Source organism: Panthera tigris, chromosome E2, assembly GCF_018350195.1.
Source record: "Panthera tigris isolate Pti1 chromosome E2, P.tigris_Pti1_mat1.1, whole genome shotgun sequence".
Lineage (NCBI taxonomy): Eukaryota > Metazoa > Chordata > Mammalia > Carnivora > Felidae > Panthera > Panthera tigris.
The window spans coordinates 17312875-17337985 of record NC_056674.1 but is presented as its reverse complement, the minus strand read 5'-3'; the positions used below and the strand labels follow the sequence as shown (position 1 = coordinate 17337985).

Sequence of the window (25111 nt, the reverse complement as noted above, 5' to 3'; positions counted from 1 at the left end):
TTGCAAGCAACACCATGTACTATTTTATTTAAAGTTTACTATTACTTTAAGGTTTGACAAAAATGTCGTATCCTTTACTGAATTCCCATGGTTTCTACCTTGTGAGTTTTCTGATGTACAATGAGGTTTGACTTACAACTGAAGAACTTCCCACATTCTTTACATTCATATGGTTTCTCTCCTGTGTGAGTTTTCTGGTGGCGAATGAGGTTTGATTTCCTACTAAAGGCTTTCCCACACTGAGGACATCCATTGGATTTCTCTCCTGTATGTATCCTCTGATGAACAGTGAGGATTGCCTTCTGGCGGAAGGACTTCCCACATTCATTACAAATATAGGGTTTTTCCCCGGTATGAATTCTTTGATGGAGAGTGAGGGTTGTCTTTTGGCAGAAGGACTTCCCACATTCATTGCAAATATAGGGTTTCTCTCCTGTGTGAGTTCTCTGATGTACAGTGAGGGTTGTCTTCTGGATAAATGCCTTCCCACATTCATTACATTGATATGGTTTCTCTCCTGTGTGAGTTCTCTGATGATCAATGAGGTATGACTTCTTTCTAAAAGCACTTCCACACTGAGTACATTCATAGGCTTTCTCCCCTGTATGTGTTTTGTGATGTCTAGTGAGAGTTGCCTTCTGGCGGAAGGACTTCCCACAATCCATACAGATATAGGGTTTCCCCTCTATATGTGTTTTCTCATGAAGAGTGAGGGCTGTTTTTTGACGGAAGGCTTTTCCACATTGATTGCAAACATAAGGTTTCTCACCTGTGTGAATTCGTTGATGTTCAATGAGATATGACTTCCTTCTAAAGCTGTTCCCACAGTAAGGACACTGAAAGGGTTTCTCTTCTGTTTGAGATCTCTGATGCATGATAAAAATGGACTTCCTGCAGAGGAACTTCCCATATTTGCTGTATGTATGGGGTTTCTTCTCAATAAGGGTTTGTGAATGGACACTGAGATCTGACTTTTCAATTAGGGCTATTCCATCTTTATTGTATTCAAGGGATTTTTCTCCTCTGTGAGCCCTAGTATGTGTAAATAACATTCCTTTCATAAGGAAGGATTTTTCACATTCATTATGATCTAATGATTGCTCTGGAGTTTGATCCTTCTCATGTTGAATAAGCTCTTGTTTACCACTCACACTCCTTTCTGTTTGTTTATAGAGATTCACTGTAGTATGAATTTTCTCATTCTTAGAATTGAGGAGTGATTTCTCCCATCCATTACTCTCACCAAACTTCTCTCTTCCAGGGCTTATATTTCTACTGACTAATTCTGAAATATTTTTAAAAACCTTTCCATCAGGCTTATATTCACATAGTGCTGTTTTTGAAATAATACGGTTCTTGCCTATAGTAAGTGTTTTCCCAAAAATATTACTTCTTTCCTTAATTAGTCTTTTGTGGTTGAATATGACTGATCTAGAATGCCTGTCTTGGTATTCTTTGAACTTCACTAAAACATCTTCAGCTTTCCCATCTTCTTCTAGAAAAGAATACAATTAACAACACTGTAAGTCTTCACATAAATGTTATGGATTGAAAGTATATACAAACAACCTATTGAGTGACTGTATGCCTCACTATTGTGGTCTACAGAAAGGCCAAAATAAATTACCTCTTGATAGGGAAAATTTATATGACATAAACCAAATCCTGCCATACTGTTAAAATGTGGAAAAATTGGCGTAAGAAAAGAACACTCATGGGGCACCTGGGTGGCTTAGTCGGTTAGGTGTCAGACTCTTGATTTTGGCTCAGGTGGTGATCTCACAGTTGTGAGTTGTGCACACTGGCAGTGGAGAGCCTGCTTGGGATTCTTTCTCTCTGCCCTTCCCCTGCCCGCCCCCCCAACATTCCTTTCTCTCAAAATAAAATAAGAAGAACACTCAAATTTTTGGCATATTATAAATACAATACCTGCATTAAGCAGGTATAATAAACACAAGGATAAGTAAACAGAAGACAAAGGATGATGAAAATGACACTGTTCTTGAAATGGGCAGATTCACAAATAATGGTGTGAGCTTATCAAGGGTACTAACCAGTGATCAAGAAAAATGTTCAGTTAGAGATGAAAGCCTAAATATTTATTCCCTTATGCCTAAATAAGTATTATAAAATACTTCCATTTGTTTCTTCCTCTCTTGCAAATGACTTTTCTCAAGCACTTATTTCCTAGTGTTGAGAGGAACACTAGGCCCTAACTCTCCACACAACTTATTTTCTCTTGAACGGGAAGACTTTGGGAAATGTATTTCCATTAGGAATTGTAAAATAAACCAGAGGACAAAGCATACTTGAAATGTGAATATAATCACCATTGTATGCTGACTGCTGCTGCCAGAATGTTTATTATACTAAATTCTCCTGACCATCAATTCTAACTTTTCCTCCTTTCATTTGCTGAATTATTTTTTCAGTTTTCAGGAAGGATGAGTTCAAGTTTTCCTCCCAATGCAGTAACATACCTTAACTCCACTACTCCCTATGGGGGATATGAATGACTGGATTCTTCAACTGTATGCTTATAATGCTGACTTACCCTCACTATCATTTTTCTTATAAAATTTTGGCTATATCTTATTATTGTTACCTTACTACCACCCACGTCTAGTAGGGTAATTTTAAATATGGATTCATTTTACCCGTGACTTGCATCTTATTTACAAATAGCCCTTAACTGGTAACTGCCCAAGTATCCATCAAAAGGTAAATGGTAATATTGTATCATGTATGTATAAAATGGAATACTATTCAGCAATAAAAAAGGAAAAACACCTAGTGATACACAATGACAAAACAGATGAATCTCAAACATTTTTCAGAGTGAAAGCTTTATGCAAAAGAGTATATATTATACAATTCCATTCATGTGTAATTCTAGAACACACTGAAACTAATCTGTATTAGTAACTGGAGTTATATCATCTTCCTGAGAACCTCAACCACCTTCAGGGACATGCTACTATCCAATTTATCCAAAAACCTTCATATATTATTTCTATCCTTTAATGTCTAATTTGTCTGAAATTAGATTATAATTATAGTCTGGACCATCCATTTAAAGAAATCTTTTAGGGGCACCTTGGTGGCTCAGTCAGTTAAGTGTCCGACTTCTGCTCAGGTCATGATCTCACAGCTTGTGAGTTCAAGCCCTGCGTTGGGCTCTGTGCCAACAGCTCAGAGCCTGGAGCCTGATTCATACTCTGTGTCTCCCTCTCTGTCCCTCACCCACTCATGCTCTGTCTCTTTCTCTCTCAAAAATAAATAAACATTAAAAAAATTTAAAGAAATCTTTTAACAACCTGCTATTTTAATATGAATATTATATGTAAAATGCTCCATTTGATAATATTGCCTTGCCGACTAAAACTTATGATCTTGGAAGTCAATATTTTATTGACTAATTTCTGAGTATACATTAACACATGGTTATCTGAGATAAAGGGATGTGATCTTGGCATGTATATTTAAAAGAACTTAATCATTAAATGATTTCTGAATGGACGAGAAAGATGTTTTCCTTGCATGGTATCAAAGAGTCAGGTAACTATTGAATATCTAGCCTCTGTTACAAGCTACAGTAAGGAAAAGTAAAAGAGAGAAACTTATTTGAGGGAATTGTTAATCAGATGGGGAAAGAAGTTTGATCATACCAGAGAATGCATCTGTTTACAGTTTACATACATAAGTAGAATATGAATGCAGCAAAAAAGGAATTGACATGGTCTGGAGTAGTCAAGGAACATCTCATGGAGGAAGTGAAACTTGATCTTTTAACTGAATGATATAGTAAAGAATATAACTTTGCCCAAAGAGACATCTGACATTTGCCTTTGGCTTCTGGGAAGTAATCTCTAAGCCCTTGGAATATGTATTTGTTTGCCTGGGAAGCTTTGGCCAGCCAGAAAGTAACAATGTAATTTAGGGTGAGGTCTTTGAGCCACACCAACATTGTGATTTAGGGTGGGGGTTTTAGGTCACACAGTATTAGCTCGACTTCTTAAGGGGCTGAAAACTGAGATGGGCTACATGTATTGTTAATCATGCCTATGTGATGGAGCCCCAGTATGAACTCTGGACAATGGGCTCAGGTGAAGCTTCCCTGGTTGGCAATATTCTGTACATATTGTCACACCAGCAAGGTAATGCTGTCTGTGACTCCATAGAGAGAGGTTTACCAGAAGCTTCATGTTTGGTACTTTCCTGGATTCTGCCCTTTATGTCTGGATGATTCTAATCTATACTTTTTTCCTCTGTGATAAACCGTAACTGTGAGTACTATGGCTTTTAGTAAGGTCTGTGAGTCCTTATAGCATATTGTTTATATTAGCAGTAGTCTTGGGGACACCCAAACTTATAGTTGGTGTCAGAAGTAAGGTGGTCTTGTGTGTTCTACTGTACCCTCTAACTTTGTAGTTGGATAACTGCAAGTATCTATATGGGTATATAGCAGCTGTCATATAATGAAAAGTCCAGTTGTGAGGAATGAAATCAATTGTATGGAGTATATCTGGGAGACTAGAACAAAGAGAGATGAGCAAGAGTTCTCAGTCACAGAGAGAAATAAATTTGGAATGATCAGATGGGATATTCTTCTATCAGCCCTTGAAAAAGAAGGGATTTAAATTTCATATAATAAGTAATTTCTTTTTGGCATATTGACAATATAAACTGAAAGAAGTGGGTAAAAATGATGGCAAATCCAAATAGTAATTACAGAAGTTACTGAAATAATATGCTCTCATTTTGGAAGAGGTCAGTAGCAAATGAGGATATGAGAGGATGTAAAGATATTTCACAAAGTGAAATAACACAAATTGTGGAGAGATCAAGTGTAGCAGAGGTGATGGAATCAACCTGATATTACAAGAGACTGACTATGGGGAAAAAAGGATATAGAAATAAGTAAGGATAAGGTAAACATAAGGACTATTATTTATGCTATATCAATAACCAAAAGGATGAGATAACTGTTGTTGTATTGCTATAGGCAGATGAAAATAGATACTAGAGTTCAGGTGGCAGAAGTGGGCTGAAAATATGTATTTGAAAGCCATTCACATAAAACAAGAAAATCACAACTTGAGAATGGATCAGATTATTATAGCTGATAGGACTTTTACAAAGGCAAGAACTGAGGATGAAGAAAGATCCTTAAAGGATAACAACAAGAGACCAGTGAAATAAAATCCATTTATCAACAAATATTTATTTTCCCAGGCAATAAGGGGGAAGAAAAGCAATGAAGATGTGAAAAGGCACCTGGGAAATATGTTAAGAATGAGTTAGTGTTTTTCACCCAAATCAAGGTGGGTAGGTATCAGGAATCTGAGCGCTATGATATGGAATACAGAGACTTATTGGAAAGAAATTTATTGAAAAGAAGTGATACTAAACTATCACCTAGGTCCAAAGCATATTGATTTTGAAATTTGATGGCAGGTGTCATGGTGAGAATAGGATATGAGCCTGAGCACAAGAAACAGTTAAGACATTGCACAGGGAAAGAAAGGAAAGAATATGAAAACTAAGAGGAAGATAAATATTAGACAATGATTTCTCTTTTTGTGGAGAGATTTAAGAATGCCTATAAATAGAAGACTAAACAAAGGAAAGAGGACTAAAATGTTAAAGACATGAAAATTAAGCAGAAAGGCCTAAACCAGCAGTTCCCGAAGTGTGACATGGATCTTAGTACGTGAGATCCTTATGCAGGAGAATTTGGGAAGGTAGTCCACAAAATCAAAACTCTTTTTGTTAATAATAACAACCTTGTCTTTTAAAGGTGGGTGTCTCATTTGTACTTATGGAATTTTAATTTATGAAGGTGGCTGAGTGATGACATAGGCTAATCTCATTGAAAGGAGATTTTCATTACATTTCCTTAGAGGAGAGGGCACACCATGCCTTGTAGGGCCACATAGAGGAGCAGCAGGCTTGGTCAGGACACAGAAAGGAGAGAGGGGAAAGCCTATGCCAGAGCCTTTTGTGGGACCTGCTTGCATGGGAAAGGCAAGGCAGGGTAGGAGAAACAGTTTAGGATTAGCTTTTTAGAGTAGTGTTGGAGGCTATGCGTCCATAGTTGTATGGTACCTAGTCCTAGGTGATTTAGGACACAGGAAATGTTGGCTCGGTGTGTGAGAGTTTGATAAAGCACATGGTTGAGGGGATGGACTTGGGATTGGTTGGTTTTTATATAAAATGTAGGCTCACCAACAGGTGGTTTACCATCCCTACGAAATCAGCCAGCTCTAGGAGGGGCAATCTCTCCCCAGCCAGCAAGGCCCTCCAAAGTTTCAAAATATCATAAAATATAGAAGATAAAAAAATGATTGCTACAGTGGGTAAAATGCAGGCACATCAACATAACACTGGCACCAATCTATAATAGTAACAACTACATTTCTAATTCATAGGGAAAAAGTTTCATGTAAGACTGTTCTTAATAGAGCAGGAGAAAAAATCACTTTTATTAGATCTCCACCCTCGAGTACACATATTTTCAATATTCTGTGTGATAGTTAAAGAAGTATGCATAAGGCACTTCTGTTGCATATCAAATTATAATATATTTTGTAAGGAAAAGTGACGGTGTAATTATTTGAGCTGAGAACTGAAAACAGGGGCCTACCCCTGCCATCCCACTGTATCCAAAAAAAATGTTCCTGTGAAATATTTCATAAGTTGAGATGGCATAAAGTGAAGAAGCAGTTACCATTAACTTATATGGGAAAACTCTTAAGTGTTCCCAGATCTAAAAAATAACCTGTCTTTGGCTTTTCTGACACATCTTGTTAATGGATGTGTAAAATAAATTGAGATAAAGCAAAGATGCTCACAGACCATAGTTCAAAGCTATGGTAGCTTGATGCTGTGAAGCTGAGTGCAATTCCTGGGAAGGAGCTTAGCAGTGCCTTTATAGCTAGTTCACTGCAAAACAAGCACTGAAAGCTGGTTTTGCATTTCACCTTTTTTTGTAAAAGCAAAAATCATCTTTGGATTTCTTTTGGTTAGTGAAAACAGGTACGAATGGAGGTCTCTAGTAAAAACAAAGTGGCATAACACAAACTTTCAAAAAACAGGGTATCTATCTTTTTGTGGAATAGCATTTTTACTTCAGTAAAACTATTATTCAGATGTGGGTATCTGGTAGACATTTTCTTGAACAATGTGAGCCTATCAATTCAAGGGAAAACATGTGCCAATATTTGTTACCAATGATAAAATCCAAGCTTTCAAGTAAAGGGTGTTATGTTGGAAAGCATTATTTGCTACTGTGAGCTTGTCAGCTTCCCAACAGACTTTTCTGATGACGTTGGTGATGATATTAACACATGTGGGTTATGGGTTTTTTCAAGTAATATTGTATATGAGAATATGTCAAAATTTGGAAAATGTTCTGTTAGTGAACTGTTACTTTCCAAATGACTAATACATAATATTATCAAAAAATGCCTGGGTAAAATATCCATTTAAATAGACCACTGGGGGGAACCTGGGTGGCTCAGTCGGTTGAGTGTCTGACTTTTCCTCAGGTCACGATCTCTTGGTTTGTGAGTTCGAGCCCCACATTGGGCTCTGTGCTGACAGCTTGGGGCCTGGAGCCTGCTTCGGATTCTGTGGCTCCCTCTCTCTCTGCTCCTCCCCTGCTCATGCTCTGTCTCTCTCTGTCTCTCAATAATAAATAAACGTTAAAAAAAATTTTTTTAAATAGACCATCGGATTTTACATAACAGTCTACAAAAGTACATTGCTATGGTTTCAGATTCTGTATTGCAACTAATTGTTTAGGAACTACCAATTGTTACATTTGGGTGTGGTATTAATGAAGAATATCCATGACAATCTAAGAAGTCTTTTTAAATATTTTCTTTCAAACTACATATAATGCATGAAGGAAGGTTTTCTTCATATTTTCAAAATCAAACAACATTTTGCAACAAATGGAATGCAGAATCAGATGTGAAAATCAGCTGTTTATTAAGCAAGATATTAAATAAATTTTAATTATGTAACAATTCCACTTTTGTCAGTATTTTTTTTCTTTTGGGAAATAGTTATTTTTTGTAAAAATATGATTTTATGTCAACATGCAATGAGTTTATTATTTTTATATTGTATTAAAATGAATTAGTAAATGAGTGGTGAAAAATATTTAATTTCTAATAGGGTACACACACACATATGCACAAAATTCTTTTAATCCTTAATAATTTAAAAATATTAACAAGTCCCAAAACTAAAAAGCTTGAGAAACTGCTCAACTAGACATCCAGATTCTGGTAATGGCAAAGAAGTTTGTATCAAAACAACCTTCCAGCTGGTCTGATAAACTGCGGACCAACTGTAAAAGACCAATTTGTTTTGGAAAGCACCTCTAACGAGTGATCAAAAGGAGGCAAAAACTTAAGTGGATATAACATTTGAAAAGGAAGAAACCACACTTCATAAGATCTACATTTATCCAGATATTCCATTGTGGGCCCTGGTAGTTTATGCAGCACCCAGGGGATAGATTTCTGGGGGAAAGTAGGAGTCATCCTGTGCAAAAAAATCTGAGATCAAGTTCGGAGTCACTAGAGTGGCTATAAATTGAGGACAAAATCTGAGAATGGAGAAGTCATTCTGAGAATGGAGAAGTCATAGAAGGAGAACCCCAAAGATAGTATAAACCCCTCCTCAAAACCTTGGTTAACTGCATCTTCAGGGCAAGACTGCAAGAAGCACAAAGGGAAAAGAAAGCTGGAACACTGAAAGAACTGATTACAGATTTCAGCAGCTACTTACCTTTGGGAAAAAAGGGTTGTTTTTTTTTAACATTTTTTAAAAATTTATTTATTTTCAGAGACAGAGCAGGAGCGGGGGAGGAACAGAGAGAGAGAGGGAGACACAGAATCTGAAGCACACTCCGGGCTCTGAGCCCGAAGTGGGTCTCAAACCCACGAACCATGAGATTGTGACCTGAGCCAAAGTCGGACGCTCAACTGACTGAGTCACCCAGGAACCCCTGGAAAAACAGTTTTTAATTCTGGTCCTGTGCCAAGTCCGAGGAATCTGGTGAGAGGAACCTTTGGTCTTTATACTGAAACCCCAGAATGACCATGTATAAGAGCAAAGGCTGCATCCCAGCACTAAGAGAAACAGCATAAAGCTAAAGGCAAAATTGAAACTGAAATAGAAATCATCTAAAAAACTTAAAAGCAATCTTAAAAAGGAATCAACATGAGCCACCAGTAACTTAACTGCCTTCCAAGTGAAATCTCAACAATCTTCAGAGGCAGAAAAAGAATCCAGTATCTTGACAACATATTATCTACAAGGTTTTCCTGAGAAGAAACAGGAAATGTGATGAAGAGAAGATAAAAACCAGTTAATAGAATCACACTGATATATGTCCCCTATGTTGAAATTACAAGGTAAGGAATTTAAAATAACCATGATAAATATGTTTACAAAATCTACAAGAAAAGATAGAAATATGGGTGAAGAGATGGAGAGTTCAGGAGAGATAAGGATATGCAAACTTTAAAAACCTCATATCTTAAATACAAAATTCATTGGATGGGTTTAACAGCATAGAACATAGAGAATGAAGAATCAGTAAAGTGAAAGTCTGATTAACAGAAATAACCCAAATCATAAAATCGTTTTAACTCCTTAATAAACTCTACAGAGGATAGGTTAAAATTATTTAAAATATAATCAAGAACAGAGCAGAAAAATAATCATAGAAATGTTGGCCAAAATTTCTTCAAATTTGCTCTAAAACAAGAACTCAGTGAATGTGCTAAATTCACTTACTAGTTCTAACAGTTCGTTTTAGATTCCTTAGGATTTATTATGTACACAAGCATGTCATGTACAAATGAAGATAGTTCCCTCTTTTTTAAAAAAATTGTTCTAATTGGTAGCCTTTTGGCTTCTTTTTCTTGCCTTATTGTACTGATTGTGTCTAGCACAATGTTTAATAGAAGCAGTGATAGTGGGCATCTTTTCTGGTTTTGATCTTAGAAGAAAAGCATTCAGGCTTTCTATACTGCATGTGATACTGGCTATAAGATTTTCAAAGATACCCTTTATGAAGCTGAGGAAATTCCCTTTGGTTGCTAATCTGGTCTAAGGCTTCATAATAGTAACTGAATTTAATGATTTTCCCATGTCTACTGATGCTCCTTAAATTTTTTTTTTCTAGTTACATTAAGTGGCAGCTTAGATCCTTGGTTTTAGACCCCTTTTCACTTTTATATGGTGAATTACATAGATTGATTTTTAAATACCAAATCATCTTTGCTTTCCTGGGATAAGCTCTTTTTAGTCCTAAGGTTTTATCCTTTTAAAATATTGCTAGATTCTGTTTTATAATATTTATTATATATATAATATTTTATTATAGATTTTTTTTCTAGCTTCATGGAGGATGTTGGTGTTTAGTTTTTTATTCTTATAGTGCCTTTGGTTGTAAATAATGTTGGCCTTATAAAATGAGTTGGGAAGTGTTCTCTCCTATTTATTGACATAAAATTGTAGACTCTCTAATTGTCCTTTTAATGTCTGTAGGATCTGTAGTGGTGCAGCTTCTGTAATTTTTTTGTTTGTTTGTTTATTTTTGAGAGAGAGAGACAGAGCATGAGCAGGGGACGGGCAGGGAGAAAGGAAGACACAGAATCCAAAGCAGGCTCCAGGCTCTGAGCTCTCAGCACAGAGCCCAACGCGGGGCTCGAACTTGTGACATGAGATCATGACCTGAACTGAAATCAGATGCTTAACCAACTGAGCCACCCAGGTGCCCCACAGCCTCTGTAATTTTTAATTAGTGACTGTGTCTTCTATTTTTTATTAGTACATATAGCTATGGTTTATTAGTTTTATCAATTATTTTAATGAATCAGCTTTTGTCTTCACTCATTTTCTCTATTCTACTTCTGTTATGTAATTCATTGATTTTTGCTTTGGTCTTCATTTTTTCCATTTTACTAGCTTTTTTTTTTTTAAGTTTATTTATTTAAGTAATCTCTACACCTAACATGGGGCTTGAACTCGTGACCCTGAGATCAAGACTCACAAGCTCTTCCAAATGAGCTAGCCAGGCACCCCTCCTTTTACTAACTTTTGCGTTTAATTTTTTTCTTTTTTTAGCTACTTAGGGTGGCATCTTAGATCCTGGATGTAAATGGATAAAAAAAGTAATAATAATAATAAAGGGGGCACCTGGGTGGCTCAGTTGGTTGAATGTCTGACTCTTGATCTCAGCTCAGATCATGACCTCACCATTTGTGAGTTCAAGCCCCACGTTGGGCTCTCTGCTGTTGGCACAGAGCCCACTTGGGATCCTCTGTCTCCCTTTCTCTCTGTCCCTCACCTTTTCTTTCTCTCTCTCTCAAAAATAAATAAACATTTTTTAAAAAGGATAAAAAAAATGTTAATGCTGCTTTAGATACATCCCATAAATTTTGATATTTTGCTTGAACTATCATTCAGTTCAAAACATTTTCCAATTTACTTTAGGATTTCTTCTCTGATTCATGGGTTATTTGGAAATGTAGTGATTAATTTTCTAATATTTGGGAAATTTAGAAATACGGTGTTTTTTAATTGAAGTATAATTGACACACATTATATTAATGAATTATAGTTGACCCTTGAACAATGTGGGGTTGGTGCCTCACACAGATGAAAATCCATAAATAACATCTGACTTCCCAAAAACTTAACTGCCAATAGCCTACTATTGACCTGAAGCCTAATAACATTAACAGTCAGCACACATTTTGTATGTCACATATATTATGTACTGTATTCTTACAATAAAGTAAGCTAGAAAAAAGAAAATGTTACTAAGAAAACCATAAGGAAAATATATTTACAGTACAGAACTGTATTTATTTTAAAAATCCATGTGTAAGTGGGCCTGCTTAATTCAAATCTGTCTTTTTCAATACACAAATGTAATTCTGTTGTGGTCAGAATCCATATTATGATTCCGTTTTTTTTCAATTCATTGATACTCATTTTATAACCCAGAATATAGGGTCTATCTTGGTGACTATTCCATGTAAAATATTCTATAAAGATGAACTAGAGGAGCACCTAGGTGGCTAAGTCAGTTAAGCATCCAACTTCAGCTCAGGTCATGATCTCACTGTTCGTTGAGTTTGAGCCCCATGTCGGGCTCTGTACTGATAGCTCAGAGCCTGGAGCTCCTTCAGATACTGTGTCTTCCTCTCTCTCTGCCCCACCCCTGCTCATGCTCTGTCTCTCTCTCAAAAATAAACATTAAAAAAAAATAAAATAAGAATGGGGCGCCTGGGTGGCTTAGTTGGTTGGCGTCTAACTTCGGCTCAGGTCATGATCTCTCAGTTTGTGAGTTCAAGCCCCACATCCGGCTCTGTGCTGACAGCTCATAGCCTGGAGCCTGCTTTGGATTCTGTGTCTCCCTCTCTTTCTGCCCCTCCCCCACTCACACTCTGTCTCTGTCTCAAAAATAAATAAAACATTAAAAAAAAGATGAACTAGATACAAATGATTGATAGTGTTTTCAAGCATTCCATAGCTTTATTGTTTTCTTTGTTCTCTCGATTACTGAGAGAGAAGAGGTGTTTATATCTCAAGCTATAATTACAATGCTCTTTTCAGTTCTGTCACTTTTGTTTCATGTATTTCATGCATTCTCAATGGGGGTTTCTCCTAAGGGAGCAAAATTATTCTGGGGAAATGAAAAAAAGTTTCTTAAATATTATAATAGTTTGTGGCCCTTCAAACAGCAACAGAACATAGAGTATGTTATTAAAATTTAATGGGGGCAATTAGAAAAAGAGTCTAAAAAGACTCCTTAGGGAGTGATAATGATAAAAAGCTGAGAAACACTGATGTATTTTGAAGCTCTGTTAGGATTGTTATGACTTCTGATGAAGTGTCTCTCTTTATCACCATAATATTCTGTGTTCTGAAATATACTTGGATGTATAGCCACTCCCGTTTTGTTATGCTTTGTGTTTGCATATGTAACAGGGTCTCATTCTATTTTTGAAGTCTTACTGCTGACAACTTCCTAGACCCACTCTTTTTTCTCCTCTTGTTCCACACCTGGGCAAGCCAATAGGAGAGCTTGCATGTTCTTTCTGTTGGTGCTGGCAGGAAGTTTAAACTATGCAATCACTAGCCCACATGTAGAATCCTCACGACCTACTCCCCAACCACAATAAACACAAAAGCCAGACACTCCCCCTTGCACTCTCAAGCCATTTTAGGACCAGTCTGGGAACCTTCCCTGTTCTTCCCAGAAAGCCTCATTAAATTACGTCAGATTTCAATCCTGACATGAAGTCAAATTTTAGGTGAGTGGGGTGGGGTGTTGATCTCATCCTCAAATGGAGCAACCACAGACAATATGATATATACTTTTTCATCTTTTTATGTTATACCTTCCTGTGTCTTTTTATTTAATTTTTAAAATACATATCACATAGCTGGGTCTTCCTTTTCACTTCAGATATTAAATAGTCATTTTTAGGTATTGCATTTGTTATTTCTATGTTTGCTCTCTTGCCTTATGTTCATTTCCGCTTTACATCCTTGATGATATTGAGGTCATTTATAATGGCTATTTTAGCATCCTTGTCTGCAAATTCCACCACCCCTGATTTTATTTACTTGTTGTTGTTTTCTATTGACTGATTCCCCCCCGCCTTGTCTATAGGTCCTATTTTCCTACTTCTTCATATATTTAATAATGTTTGATTGGACATCAGGCATTATCAATTTAATGTTGCTGAGTTTGAGATATGGTTATATTTTCATGAAGTATTGCTCTTTAAATGGCATTCTGAGGCAGCCATAGAGTTGTAGCACTAGGATCTCCCTTCAGAAAAGAACTTGCCATTGATGTGCAAGAAGTAGTTACCTGACAGCCTGCAATTGTTAGCATCTTCAGGATGCTCTTCATATGATGAATCAAACCACAGTTTCCCCAGGAGGTGCCCATCCAAAGACTGAACACTGAGGCGGTACTAGAGGCTGCCTATTTCTCTCCATGGCAGACTCCTCAGATGGATAGGAGACCAGCTAGGTCTCTAGGTCTCTAGAGACCTAGGTCTCTTTGCTTCAGACCAGCTAGGTTGGTTGACACTTTGTCAAGTCTGCACAATGATCTGAGGTTCTCCCTGTCCAATCCTGTTAGCCTCTCCCCCTTTCCTTCCATAGGTACCAGATCCATATCATGATCTAATGGTTTCCTATATTTAATCTTACTTTCTTCTCCTTTATCTTCCATAGATGTACCTCTAGGAAATTTTTACATTCCTAACTCTATCTCAGCATCTCCATCCTAGAGGACCCAAGAGACACATAGCAATTATTTTTGGATTGGTTTAATCCTTTTGATGCTTTTGTTTAAGCACTTTTATGGCAAATCTTGCAAAATCTTTAACCTATGCCTAATATAACCCCATTTATCCAGGGGTGGCCTTTCTATGTTTCTATCTAAAGTCCTATGTATCAACAAGTTCTCTCCATTCTGGCTAGAGGAAAATAAAATGATTCTTGGTGCAGTAGGCTATGGCAATTGTTCATCTTACAACACTATGGTAATTGTATTTTCCTTAGAACACGTCTTTGTTTAGTCTCATAGGGTTTCACCTATACACGTGCAGACTTATATTCAGCCAAAGACTCAAAGAGAACCTTTTCCATATTTGGGGAACTCTTTTTCTGCATAGCTCACTTCTTTTGGGAAGTATGTCCTGGAAATTTTAGCAACCTCAATCTCCTTGAATGCCCATATCAGTCCCCTCAAGTCAGTAAAATTGTCAGGTTCTTTTTGGATTCCTCTCTCTGTACTGCAGTCTGGAAGTTGCCTTCAGATGAAAGCCTGGAATGAGGTAGGGCTCATCTCATTTGTTTCTCTTCTCTCAGGAATCCAGGCCTGTGCTGCCTGTTGTTCAATATCTGAAAATAGTTTTGTCCAGTTTTCTTGTTGTTTCCTGTAGGAGTGTAATTCCAGACTCTGTTACTTGCTCAGGGCTGGAAGCAGAAGTCTTGAATTATAAAAATGCAGGCCCAAATGGCTTAATAATGATTTTCATCAAACATTTAAGGAAGCAGTAATACCAGCATAACAAAAATTCTATAAGAAAATAGATGAAGAGGGAACACCCCTTGTCTTTTTGATATTGCTGACACAATTCTGATTTTTTCAAGGACATTACAAGAAAACTACAGACCACTATCCTTGGTAAAATCATGCATAAAAACTTACTAAAAAATTAACAAACCAATTTTAGTTATCTAGAAGAAGGATAATACATCTTGTCCAACTGGGGTTCATCCCAAGAATCCAAATTTAATTTTGTTTAATATTTAAATTATTTAATGTAATACATATAGTAACAGATTAAAGGAGAAACATCGTATGATCATCTTAACAGATGCAGAAAAAGCATGTTAAAATCAACATTCATAATTAAACTTATCAAAAACGAGGAAAAGAACTTCCAGAATTTAATAAAGAGCACTTATGAAAAGCCTACAGTTAATATTAGGATGAAGAATGAAATATTAAGTGTCTTCCTAATAAATTTAGTGAACTGATAAGAAACCCACTCTCACCACTTCTATTCAACATTGTACTGTAGATCCTAGTCAGTACAACAGAGTAAGAAAAAGAAATGAAAGCAATAAAATATACAAATGTAGAAGTGGAATATCTTTTTTCTAGAAGACATATTTTGTGTGTAAAAAACGAAAGATATATACTAAAACAAAGAACAATGGCAACAACAATAAAACTTAATAAGTAGAATACAATACAATAAGTAGAAGTATGCAAAATCAATATATAAAGATCAACTGGGGATGCATATTTTAACAACAAACTGGAAAAAGAAATTTCAAATATCCTACTATTTACAATGGCATTAAAATATTAAAAGATTAGATATAATGAAATATGTATTAGACCTCTATACTAAAAATAATAAAACATTGCTTACAAGAAGTAGAGAAGGTAATTAAAATAGAAAAATATAGTATAGTCATGGACTGGAAGACTCAATATTGCTAAGATGTTAATTCTCACCAATAAAAATTCTATTACCTTTGTTTAAAGAAATCAAGAAGTTGATTCTAAAATGTATTTGAAAAAGAAAATGACCTAGAATAGCCAAAAGAATTTTTAAAAGAATAAAGTTAGAAGACTTACTATGACTTCAAGACTTATTAGAAAGTTCCAACAATCAAAGACCAGGTAGTATTGGCAATAAGACTTAAAAGATAGCAAAGGAAAGAACAGTCTAAAAATAGGCTGACACAAATACAACCAATTTTTTATAAGATCACCAGAGCAATTTAATTCAATGTAGCACATGATGGGAGAAACTGTTATCTATATGAAAGAAAACAGACCCTTAATCTTACCTCACATCATAAACCAAACTTAACATGAGATGGGCGACAGAATTAATAAAAATAGCAAAATATTCATAACATTTTTAAAAGAAAAGACAGAAACTATCATCACAACCTAGTGGATCTCAAATATTTGAGAGGTCAAAGAAGTAAGTATAAAAGAAAATAATGATACACTGGATTTCATCAGAGTTAACAGTGTGTGCTTATTAAAAGACATAACAGACCTGAGGAAATATTCACCATACATATATCAAACAAAAGACTTCTACCAGAATATGTAAAGAATTCCTACTACTTGAGGGAAAAATATACTACCCAATAAAAATGGGTAAAACATTTGAATAGGTACCTCTGAAGAAGATAAAAAAAACACTTGAAAAAGTTCTCAACATCAATGGTCACAAGGGATATCTAAATTAAAACTGCAAAGATATACTACTATAACCTTCAGTCTGACCAAAATGCAAATACTGATAACATCAAATGCAGAAGAGAATATGGGACAATCAAAATTCTCATACATTTTTGGTAAAAGTTTAAAATGGTACAGTAACTTATAAAAACTGGCAGTTTCTAAAAAAGTAAAATATACACTTGCCTAATGAATGAGTGATATCACCTGCTACATGTTTCCTGAGGGGAAATAAAAACATATCCACAAAAAGATGTTTACAAGAATGTTCACAGTAGTTTTATTCATAACAGCCCCAAACTGGAACATTTCGAATATCTATGAACAGGAGATATATAAACAAACTGGTATATTCACACAACTGAATACTATTAAATAAACTACTTATTTACGCAAATATGTATATATCTCTCACATATTAAGCTGAGTTAAAGTAGATATGAAAAAGGTCTAGGATAGACAAAACTATGCTGGTAGAAATCATAAGTGTGATTGTCCTAATGGGAGGGACTGACTTGGAAGAGGCCTGAAGGAACTTAATGGGTTAATGGAAATGTACTTTATATTGGGTGTGACATACATGGGTTTATGCTTCTGTCAGAACTCAAAGGACTTCACACTTAAGATCTCCATGTACAGTATACTTACAAAACATGGAGTAGATTCTTGGTAAGGAAATAGCAGTCTCTAAAAACATAAGGCAAACAAAGAAACAGCAGTCTCTATAAACATAAGGCAGACAAGGAAAGAACTTACATGAGGAGTGATATTCACAGCTAAAATTTAGATTTTAGACACACTGAAGTCAGTCATGTATAGGCATGTCAAAGATCTCAGGCCTTTAAAAACAGATCCCTAATAAGATGGCTACTATTAAAACAACAACAACAACAAAAACAACCCCAAACAGAAAATAACAGGTGTTGGTGAGGACGTGGAGAAACCAGAACCCTTGTGCATCGTTACTGGGAATGTAAAAATGGTGTAGCCACTATGGAAAACAGTATGGCAGTTCCTCAAAACGTTAAACACAGAATTATTGTATATTCCAGAAATTCTACTTTTCTTTTAATTGTTTGTTAATGTTTTTTTTAAAAATGCTTTATTTAAAATGTTTTGTTTAAAATTGTTTTTTATAACTAAAAAAGCTGAAAGCAAAGACTCAGATATTTGTACACTCATGTTCATAGCATAGCAGCATTGTTTATAGTAGCCAAAAGGTAGAAGTAACTCAAGTGTCCATTGGATAAGCAAAAAATAATATATACAATGGAATATTTCAGCCTTAAAGGAAGGAGATTCTGATATACTACAACATGGGTAGACCTTGAGGACATTATGTTAAATGAAAAAAGCTAATCACAAAAACGACAAATACCACATGCATAACTCCACTTATATGAGGTACCTATGAGTAGTTAAATTCATAGAAACAGAAATTAGAAAGGTGGTTGCCAGCAGCTAGGAGGAGGAGGTAATGGGGAGTTATTTTTTAATGAGTACTGAGTTTCAGTCCTACAAGATGAAAAGAGTTCTGGAGATGGATGGTGGTGATAGCTGCACAATGTCAATGTACTTAATGCCACTGAACTATATGCTTAAAAATGGCTAAGATAATAACTTTTTAGTTCTGTGTATTTTGCCACAATTAGAAAAAATAGATCCCTAAAAACATTCAAAGGTGCTAACTACCTGAGTCCACTGGATTTTATCTGTACAGACTCACCAAGGTAGCTCTGACTTGGAAAAATTCTCTCTGTTGTCCATAGTTCTTCTCCTTGTTCCAACTTACGGATCATATCGGGCTTAGTCATGTGAAACCCTGATAATAAAAAATGAGACTTGGTCTAAGCTGCTTGGGCTTCAAAACTATTGAAGGAAGAGAAAGATATAGCTCTAAGGTGACAGACAAGGCACACATTAACATCTTAGTAAAGTTAATACCTTGCACTGGGCAAGTGTGGACATAATCACACTGGCTCCTAATAAAAAAGGATTCATCACCTCTGATCTCTGAAATTCAAAGCTCCATATGTTTCAAAAACTCTTGAAAGGAGATGTATGAGATTGAAAGATTCAAGGAATTTTTCTTACCAACAGAGATGAGGTGGCAATAATTTTCCAACATGACATCCCTGTAGAGGGTCTTCTGAGCAGGATCCAGCTGCTGCCACTCCTCCTGGGTGAAGTCCACAGTCACATCCTTGAATGACACTGATCCCTGCAAGGGCAGACTCTAGTTCATCCTAAAGTGATTGGAACTAGTGAGAACTAGATATTGGAAACCACGTTCAGTGGTCAGACTAGTTTTCTTATTTTATCTTTTGTATTGTAGAAAATTCTCTGTGATAATACAGTCTGTATTTACTTACTATCTCATGCTAAAAATATATAAGATCATACTATTTACCTTGAATGTGACTGGTTGCTTGGTGGATCAAAATGAATAAAGCCCTGGCCTTGCTCATGAGAAGTTACAGGCTAAGTGAGAGGCATACATATAAATACATACACCCAACAGATATTACAGATGTGATGACAGGAAGATGTACAAGGGAAAATGCTACAAAGTAAAGAAAAAGTTTATTTTGTATACCAAAGCTTCACTGAGGACATCAAAATTTTGTACTCATAATGAATTTGTTTTATACAGGGTACCATGGGGAGAATCATTGTTGCACTATATACTAATTTGGATGTAAATTTAAAAAAATAAAAATAAAATTAAAATTATAGCAGCACTATCAACAATAGCCAAAGTATGGAAAGAGCCCAAATGTCCATTGATGGATGAATGGATAAAGAAGATATGGTATATATATATATACAATGGAGCATTACTCAGCAATCAAATGAATGAAATCTTGCCATTTGCAACTATGTGGATGGTACTGGAGGGTATTATGCCAAGTGAAATTAGTCAGTCAGAGAAAGACAAATATCATATGATTTCACTCATATGAGGACTTTAAGATATAAAACAGATGAACATAAGGGAAGGGAAATAAAAATAATATAAAAACAGGGAGGGGGACAAAACATGAGACTCATAAATATGGAGAACAAACTGAGGGTTATGGGAGGGGTTGTGGGAGAAGGGATGGGCTAAATGGATAAGGGGCACTAAGGAATCTACTCCTGAAATCATTGATGCACTATATACGAATTTGGATATAAATTTAAAAAAATGAAAAATAAAATTAAAAAAATCAATATGTAACTGCAATATGAAAAATCAGTTGTATTTATATGAAATGAAATCAATTATACAAAGTAAAATATAACAAAATAAAATTAAAAGTCATTAAATACCTAATAATTAATCTAAAAAAATTCACAGGGGGAGGAAAACCAATTAGTAAGCTGAGGAAATAGCAAAAGGCACAGTATGTTAGGAAAGAGTCTTGGAACTCTAAGAAGAAAAAGGTATATGGAGTTAGGTAGTGGGCATGTTTATCTAATAATACTGGATTTTTTCTGGGGTACATGGCTGGCTAATCAGAGGAGTGTGTGACTCTTGGGTCTCAGGGTCATGAATTCAAGCCCTACATTGGGTTTAGAGATTACTTAAATAAAAATTTAAAAACTTAAAAAAAATACTGGATTTTTTCCCTACATATTAGGGGTCTTAAAAATGTACTGAACACACTCCTAACATATTTATATTTATTTATAAATCATCAGTCAGCATTAATGGCAATCCACATCTGCTCTTGGATGTAATTTGTTGGTATTTTCCTCCCTTTCAATATACTGTCTTGTACATTCCATGGTAATGCATACCCCACTTTGCTTGTTCTGCTGCTTTCAGAGTATGAAGAAATGTTAAGCAGTACATATATTATTTGATAAAATTTGTACTTCAGAGGCAATACCCTTGAAGACTAGAGAAGGCTTGAGATGTGTTGGGTGGGAAAGACAATTAAGTAACCATTGTTAGTGATTTCCTAGATTAAGGTGGTATTAGTTGTCTAGAGAGGGGAAAACTGTTTAGTACATAAGGGGTTGCAACAAAATTGGTCATAAATTGGTTGTAGAGTAGAAAAAAGAGGCATAGCTCTTGAGTTACCTGCATAGGCAAGTGGTTAGGTGCTGAGACTAAGAAATAGAAAACACAAGAACAAATAAGCTAGACCAAAGGAGGTAATGAGGTAGGCCTTGGAAATGTACTTGAAGTGTCTATGGGACATTCAGGTGATCATAACTTTTGGAGACTGGATATATGGTTCTGACACTCTGGATAGAGGTCTAGGATGGAGAGAAGTGTTTGAGAGTCACTAGAATTAGATCAGTGTTACCTTTATGTGGATCTGTGCACAGAGAAAAAGAGACAGTGAAGAGAAGAGAACTGATTGACATCTGGGGAAAACCAGTATTTTGAAGATGGGTAGATAAAGAGGAATTTTCTGAAAGACCTGAAAACACGAAAAAGTACCCCCTTTGATTCAAAGTAGAATATTACTTTTTTTTTTTTAACTTTATTTGTTTTTTTGAGAGGGAGAGCATTGCATGCATGAGCATAAGCTGGGCAGGGGCTGAGAGAGAGGGAGAGACAGAATCCCAAGCAGGCTCCATGCCTGGGGCTCAATCTCACAAACCAAACCATGAGATCATGACCTGAGCTGAAACTAACAGACACTTAACTGACTGAGCTATTCAGGTGCCCCTCAAAGTAGAATAGTTCAAGAATGGACTAGCATATGCATTTTATCCTCCTCCACTCCCATATAAAAAATTAGAAGAAACTAAAAAAATAAGAATAAATCTGTAACAGCATTGAAATACTTGAAAGGTTTTCACTGGCAGCCCACAGTTTGTAGGAACTGGATAAAATAGACAGGATCAGAGAGGGAGAATGCAAAAACCTCAGGTTTAAAAAAAAGTTTATTTATTTATTTTGAGAGAGAGAGAGAGAGAACAGGGGGCGGGCGGGGGCAGAAGGAAGGGAAAGAGAGTATCCCAAGCAGGCTCTATACAATGTGGGGCTTGATCTCATGATCTCACGGTTCATGAGATCACGACCTGAGCTGAAATCAAGAGTCAAACGCTTAACTGACTGAGCCACCTACAGGCACCCAAAATCTCAGTTTTCTGTACAAGCTTGCAAGCAATCTCTATCTTGGAAACCTCACAAAACATCTTACCACAAACTAATAATGTCATTTACCAACTCTACCTCCCATTGTATCATTGCAAAACCTAGGTCAGTAGTGATGATCAAGGTTTTCCCATGTCTGCTCCTTGACCCCTCACAACTTAGATCTCAAATCAGTATCTAGATAAGATAGATTCATTAAAGTAATATTTCCCTTTTAAATCAAAATAATACATCTTTCAAGCAGTACTTTTGTGAGAAGCTTAAGAAAGGAGATGATGAATGATATATCAAGTTAATATGTAAACATGGGCTACAACTAGAAGGTACATGTGGGGAAGGCTTACATTTATATGGCTGGAATAAGAAAAACTGGGAACAGGGCTGCAACTAGATGGGGTGGGTGAGGAACATACGGTGCAAAATTTAGGGATGCACAGGCCCTGAGAATACTCCTTACATTTTGCACCTAGGCCACTTGCTTGCCCTACTGGAGACCAGTTTCATGGAAGCAAATGCCAACATCCAGGAAATTTAAGGATTGGGAAGCAATGTTCATATAACCTGAAAACAACTTATTTCATAAAGAGAGGAAACATCATCTCACCTGAGGCATGGCTTTGAGATTTGCAAGAGATGAACCTTCTCTTTTGAGCCCTTCTTATGGAAAAGGGAAGAGTCCTGAGAAGGCAGAGATGGGAGGATACAAAGAGCCATGTGAAACCATATTTGACTTAGATCTCCCAGAAAATTCAGTTAAATCTGTATCACTTTTCACTGCTTCAGCTCACTCTCATGTATCCACGATGGAGGTTAGTGGGAAAAAGGACAAATCTTGCTCCCTCACCACCAGAAACCTAGTCTCTTTGTGAATTAGAATGGATCTAGGCGGTCTGTTGTAGCTGGAGAGGGAACATTGTGCTTTTCCCTTTGCAGCTCTACCTTCCACCTCCCATGGAAGACAGCTTTACCATCTACTTCCAAATAGTTCTTCATGGACTTTCTACCAATTTACACTGTTACTATCAGCACGTGAAAATACCTCTCCACACCCTGATGAATGCAGTTAACATTTTTAATCTCTGCCTATCAGATATATATTGTAGTTCTTGTTTACATATTTCTTATTATGGGAGAATAAGCTCCTTTTACTTCTTTTCTGTGATGGCATCTTCTTATATAATGTCTATTTTTTTTTAATTTTTTAATGTTTATTTGCTTTTGAGACAGAGAGAGACAGAGCATGAATGGGGGGAGGGTCAGAGAGAGAGGGAGACACAGAATCTGAAGTAGGCTCCAGGCTCCAAGCTGTCAGCACAGAGCCTGACGCGGGGCTCAAACTCACAGACTGTGAGATCATGACCTGAGCCGAAGTCAGACGCTTAACCGACTGAGCCACCCAGGCGCCCCTATAATGTCTATTTTTTGTGTGTGTTTTAATTTCCTAGTTGGTTGATATTATCATTTTTTATTTAGTAAATTAGCTATTTTAAATTGAAAATAATTTTCTTAGTTGCTCATATGACTATTAAAGTGTTTTTACCTTGTGAAGATTTTTTCCTTGAATGTTTTCTTGTTTAGCAATACTACCTATTATATAATCCATATTTTTTCAGTGGATATAAAATGCCATCTATATCATATAATACATATCCCTATATGCTTGAGAATATCTGAACTTTAATTTCCTCTACTTAATCTTTACTGACTCACCAGTATCATACTACTTAATAAGCATAATTACTGAAAATTCACTTATTTATTAATTTACTGACAGCTAATTTAAGTATTAACTATTGAACAACACTTTTTAGCAGTACAAGTATGGAACTAGAAAAGACATTAATCTTTTCACTCTGCAGTCTTCCTAGGGAGAGGATGATACCATGCTGAATGAAGTCTGAAGTACTGACTGCCACAGTGAATATTTTAATTAGCAAACTATTTTAATTATTATAATGAGAGGTGGCCTTGTCGTTAAAAGTATACCAAATACTTTTTATTATCTTGGAATGCCTGACGAAGCCACTGACTCTGCCACTGATTTCATCCAGAAGCTGGAAACCTCACTCATATATCAGTGTTGAGAGTGTTAGTTATGGGCAAAAGTTTTTTGTTTTATTCCTGCTTGCTTATTCATGGAACACTGTTAATTTCAACTCATTGGTTTTAGTTCGTGTAGTGTTTCCCTGTAATGAATTTTACCATCTAGGAAATGAAATCTTACCTCTTCCTTTCCAATACTTACACCTCTATTTGCTAAATTGCTATTGAGTTACAATTTTGGAGGCAGGTTTAATGACCATGATTCAGATAATCAAATCTTAAACACCCAACTAGACAGTAGTCCTGAAGAGTTTCCCAATCACAAAAACATCACAAATAATAACAGTAGGTTCCAAACACATGCATGGTTACATTCAATCAAACTTACTTCTGAAAACCATCTCACGGTACCCATCTATCATTTACAACCTCAGACAGCACATTACATAATTCCAGGCAAAGTCACAAAATCACTTTCGCTTCTCCATAGTCACCTACAGCCTCAGACACGCTCACACCTAGTCTAAAATGAGACACACAAGTAGGGAACCCCAGGCAGCAACAGGACTCCGTCCACTTTTCACACACAATCGGTCGCAACATCTCACAGAGTAGCACGCACCCCAACGCAGCAGGTTGAGCACAGGCGGCCGCCTCAATTCGGTACACACACGCACACGCGCGCACACACACAGACACACACACACAGACACACACACACACAGCGCCGGCTGTCTGAGGCCCCGCTCCCAACGCAGAGCTTCCTTGGGGTCAAAACAGACAAAATCCGCCCCCGCGCGGAGCTCGCTCCAGGTCAAACTCGATTGTCACCCTCAGGGTCACGCCCACGGACCACGCCCGAGGCCCCGCTCTCACAGATCCAAGTGTCTTGTTGCCGTGGGCTCGGCTCCGGTTCCCTCCTCAGAATTACCAGGCCCAGCTTGGACTCCCGGTTTCCTCCCTGGCCTCCCCACTGGGACCCGCTCCCTAGTCTGCCCTCTTGGCCCGAGCTCGGGGTTCCCGCCTCCTCAGAGCCCCTAGGACCTACCAACCTCACCCCCGGCCAAGGATCAGTCGTCTGCGCCTGCGCACTCCCGCGTGGGCTGGAGCTCCCAGGAGTCTACGGGGCTGCGCTCTAG

At 36.7% G+C, this 25111-nt stretch overlaps 1 protein-coding gene across 7 annotated transcripts; it reads right to left on the bottom strand.

The window, feature by feature from the left end:
• ZNF382 (zinc finger protein 382) lies at positions 1–25111 on the bottom strand. 7 transcript variants are annotated; one of them, XM_042968987.1, is made up of 5 exons: positions 25025–25111; positions 22534–22607; positions 18926–19052; positions 18558–18653; positions 1–1495 (listed from the first exon to the last, which is right to left on the bottom strand). In XM_042968987.1, exons 2-5 carry the CDS (start codon positions 22540–22542, stop codon positions 75–77), a joined length of 1653 nt encoding a protein of 550 aa, XP_042824921.1. In that variant the 5' UTR covers positions 22543–22607; positions 25025–25111; the 3' UTR covers positions 1–74. The 7 variants fall into 7 exon arrangements, with proteins under 7 accessions (XP_042824921.1, XP_042824922.1, XP_042824925.1 ...); XM_042968988.1 differs by having other exon boundaries at positions 25030–25111; XM_042968991.1 differs by having other exon boundaries at positions 18926–19077; positions 25021–25106.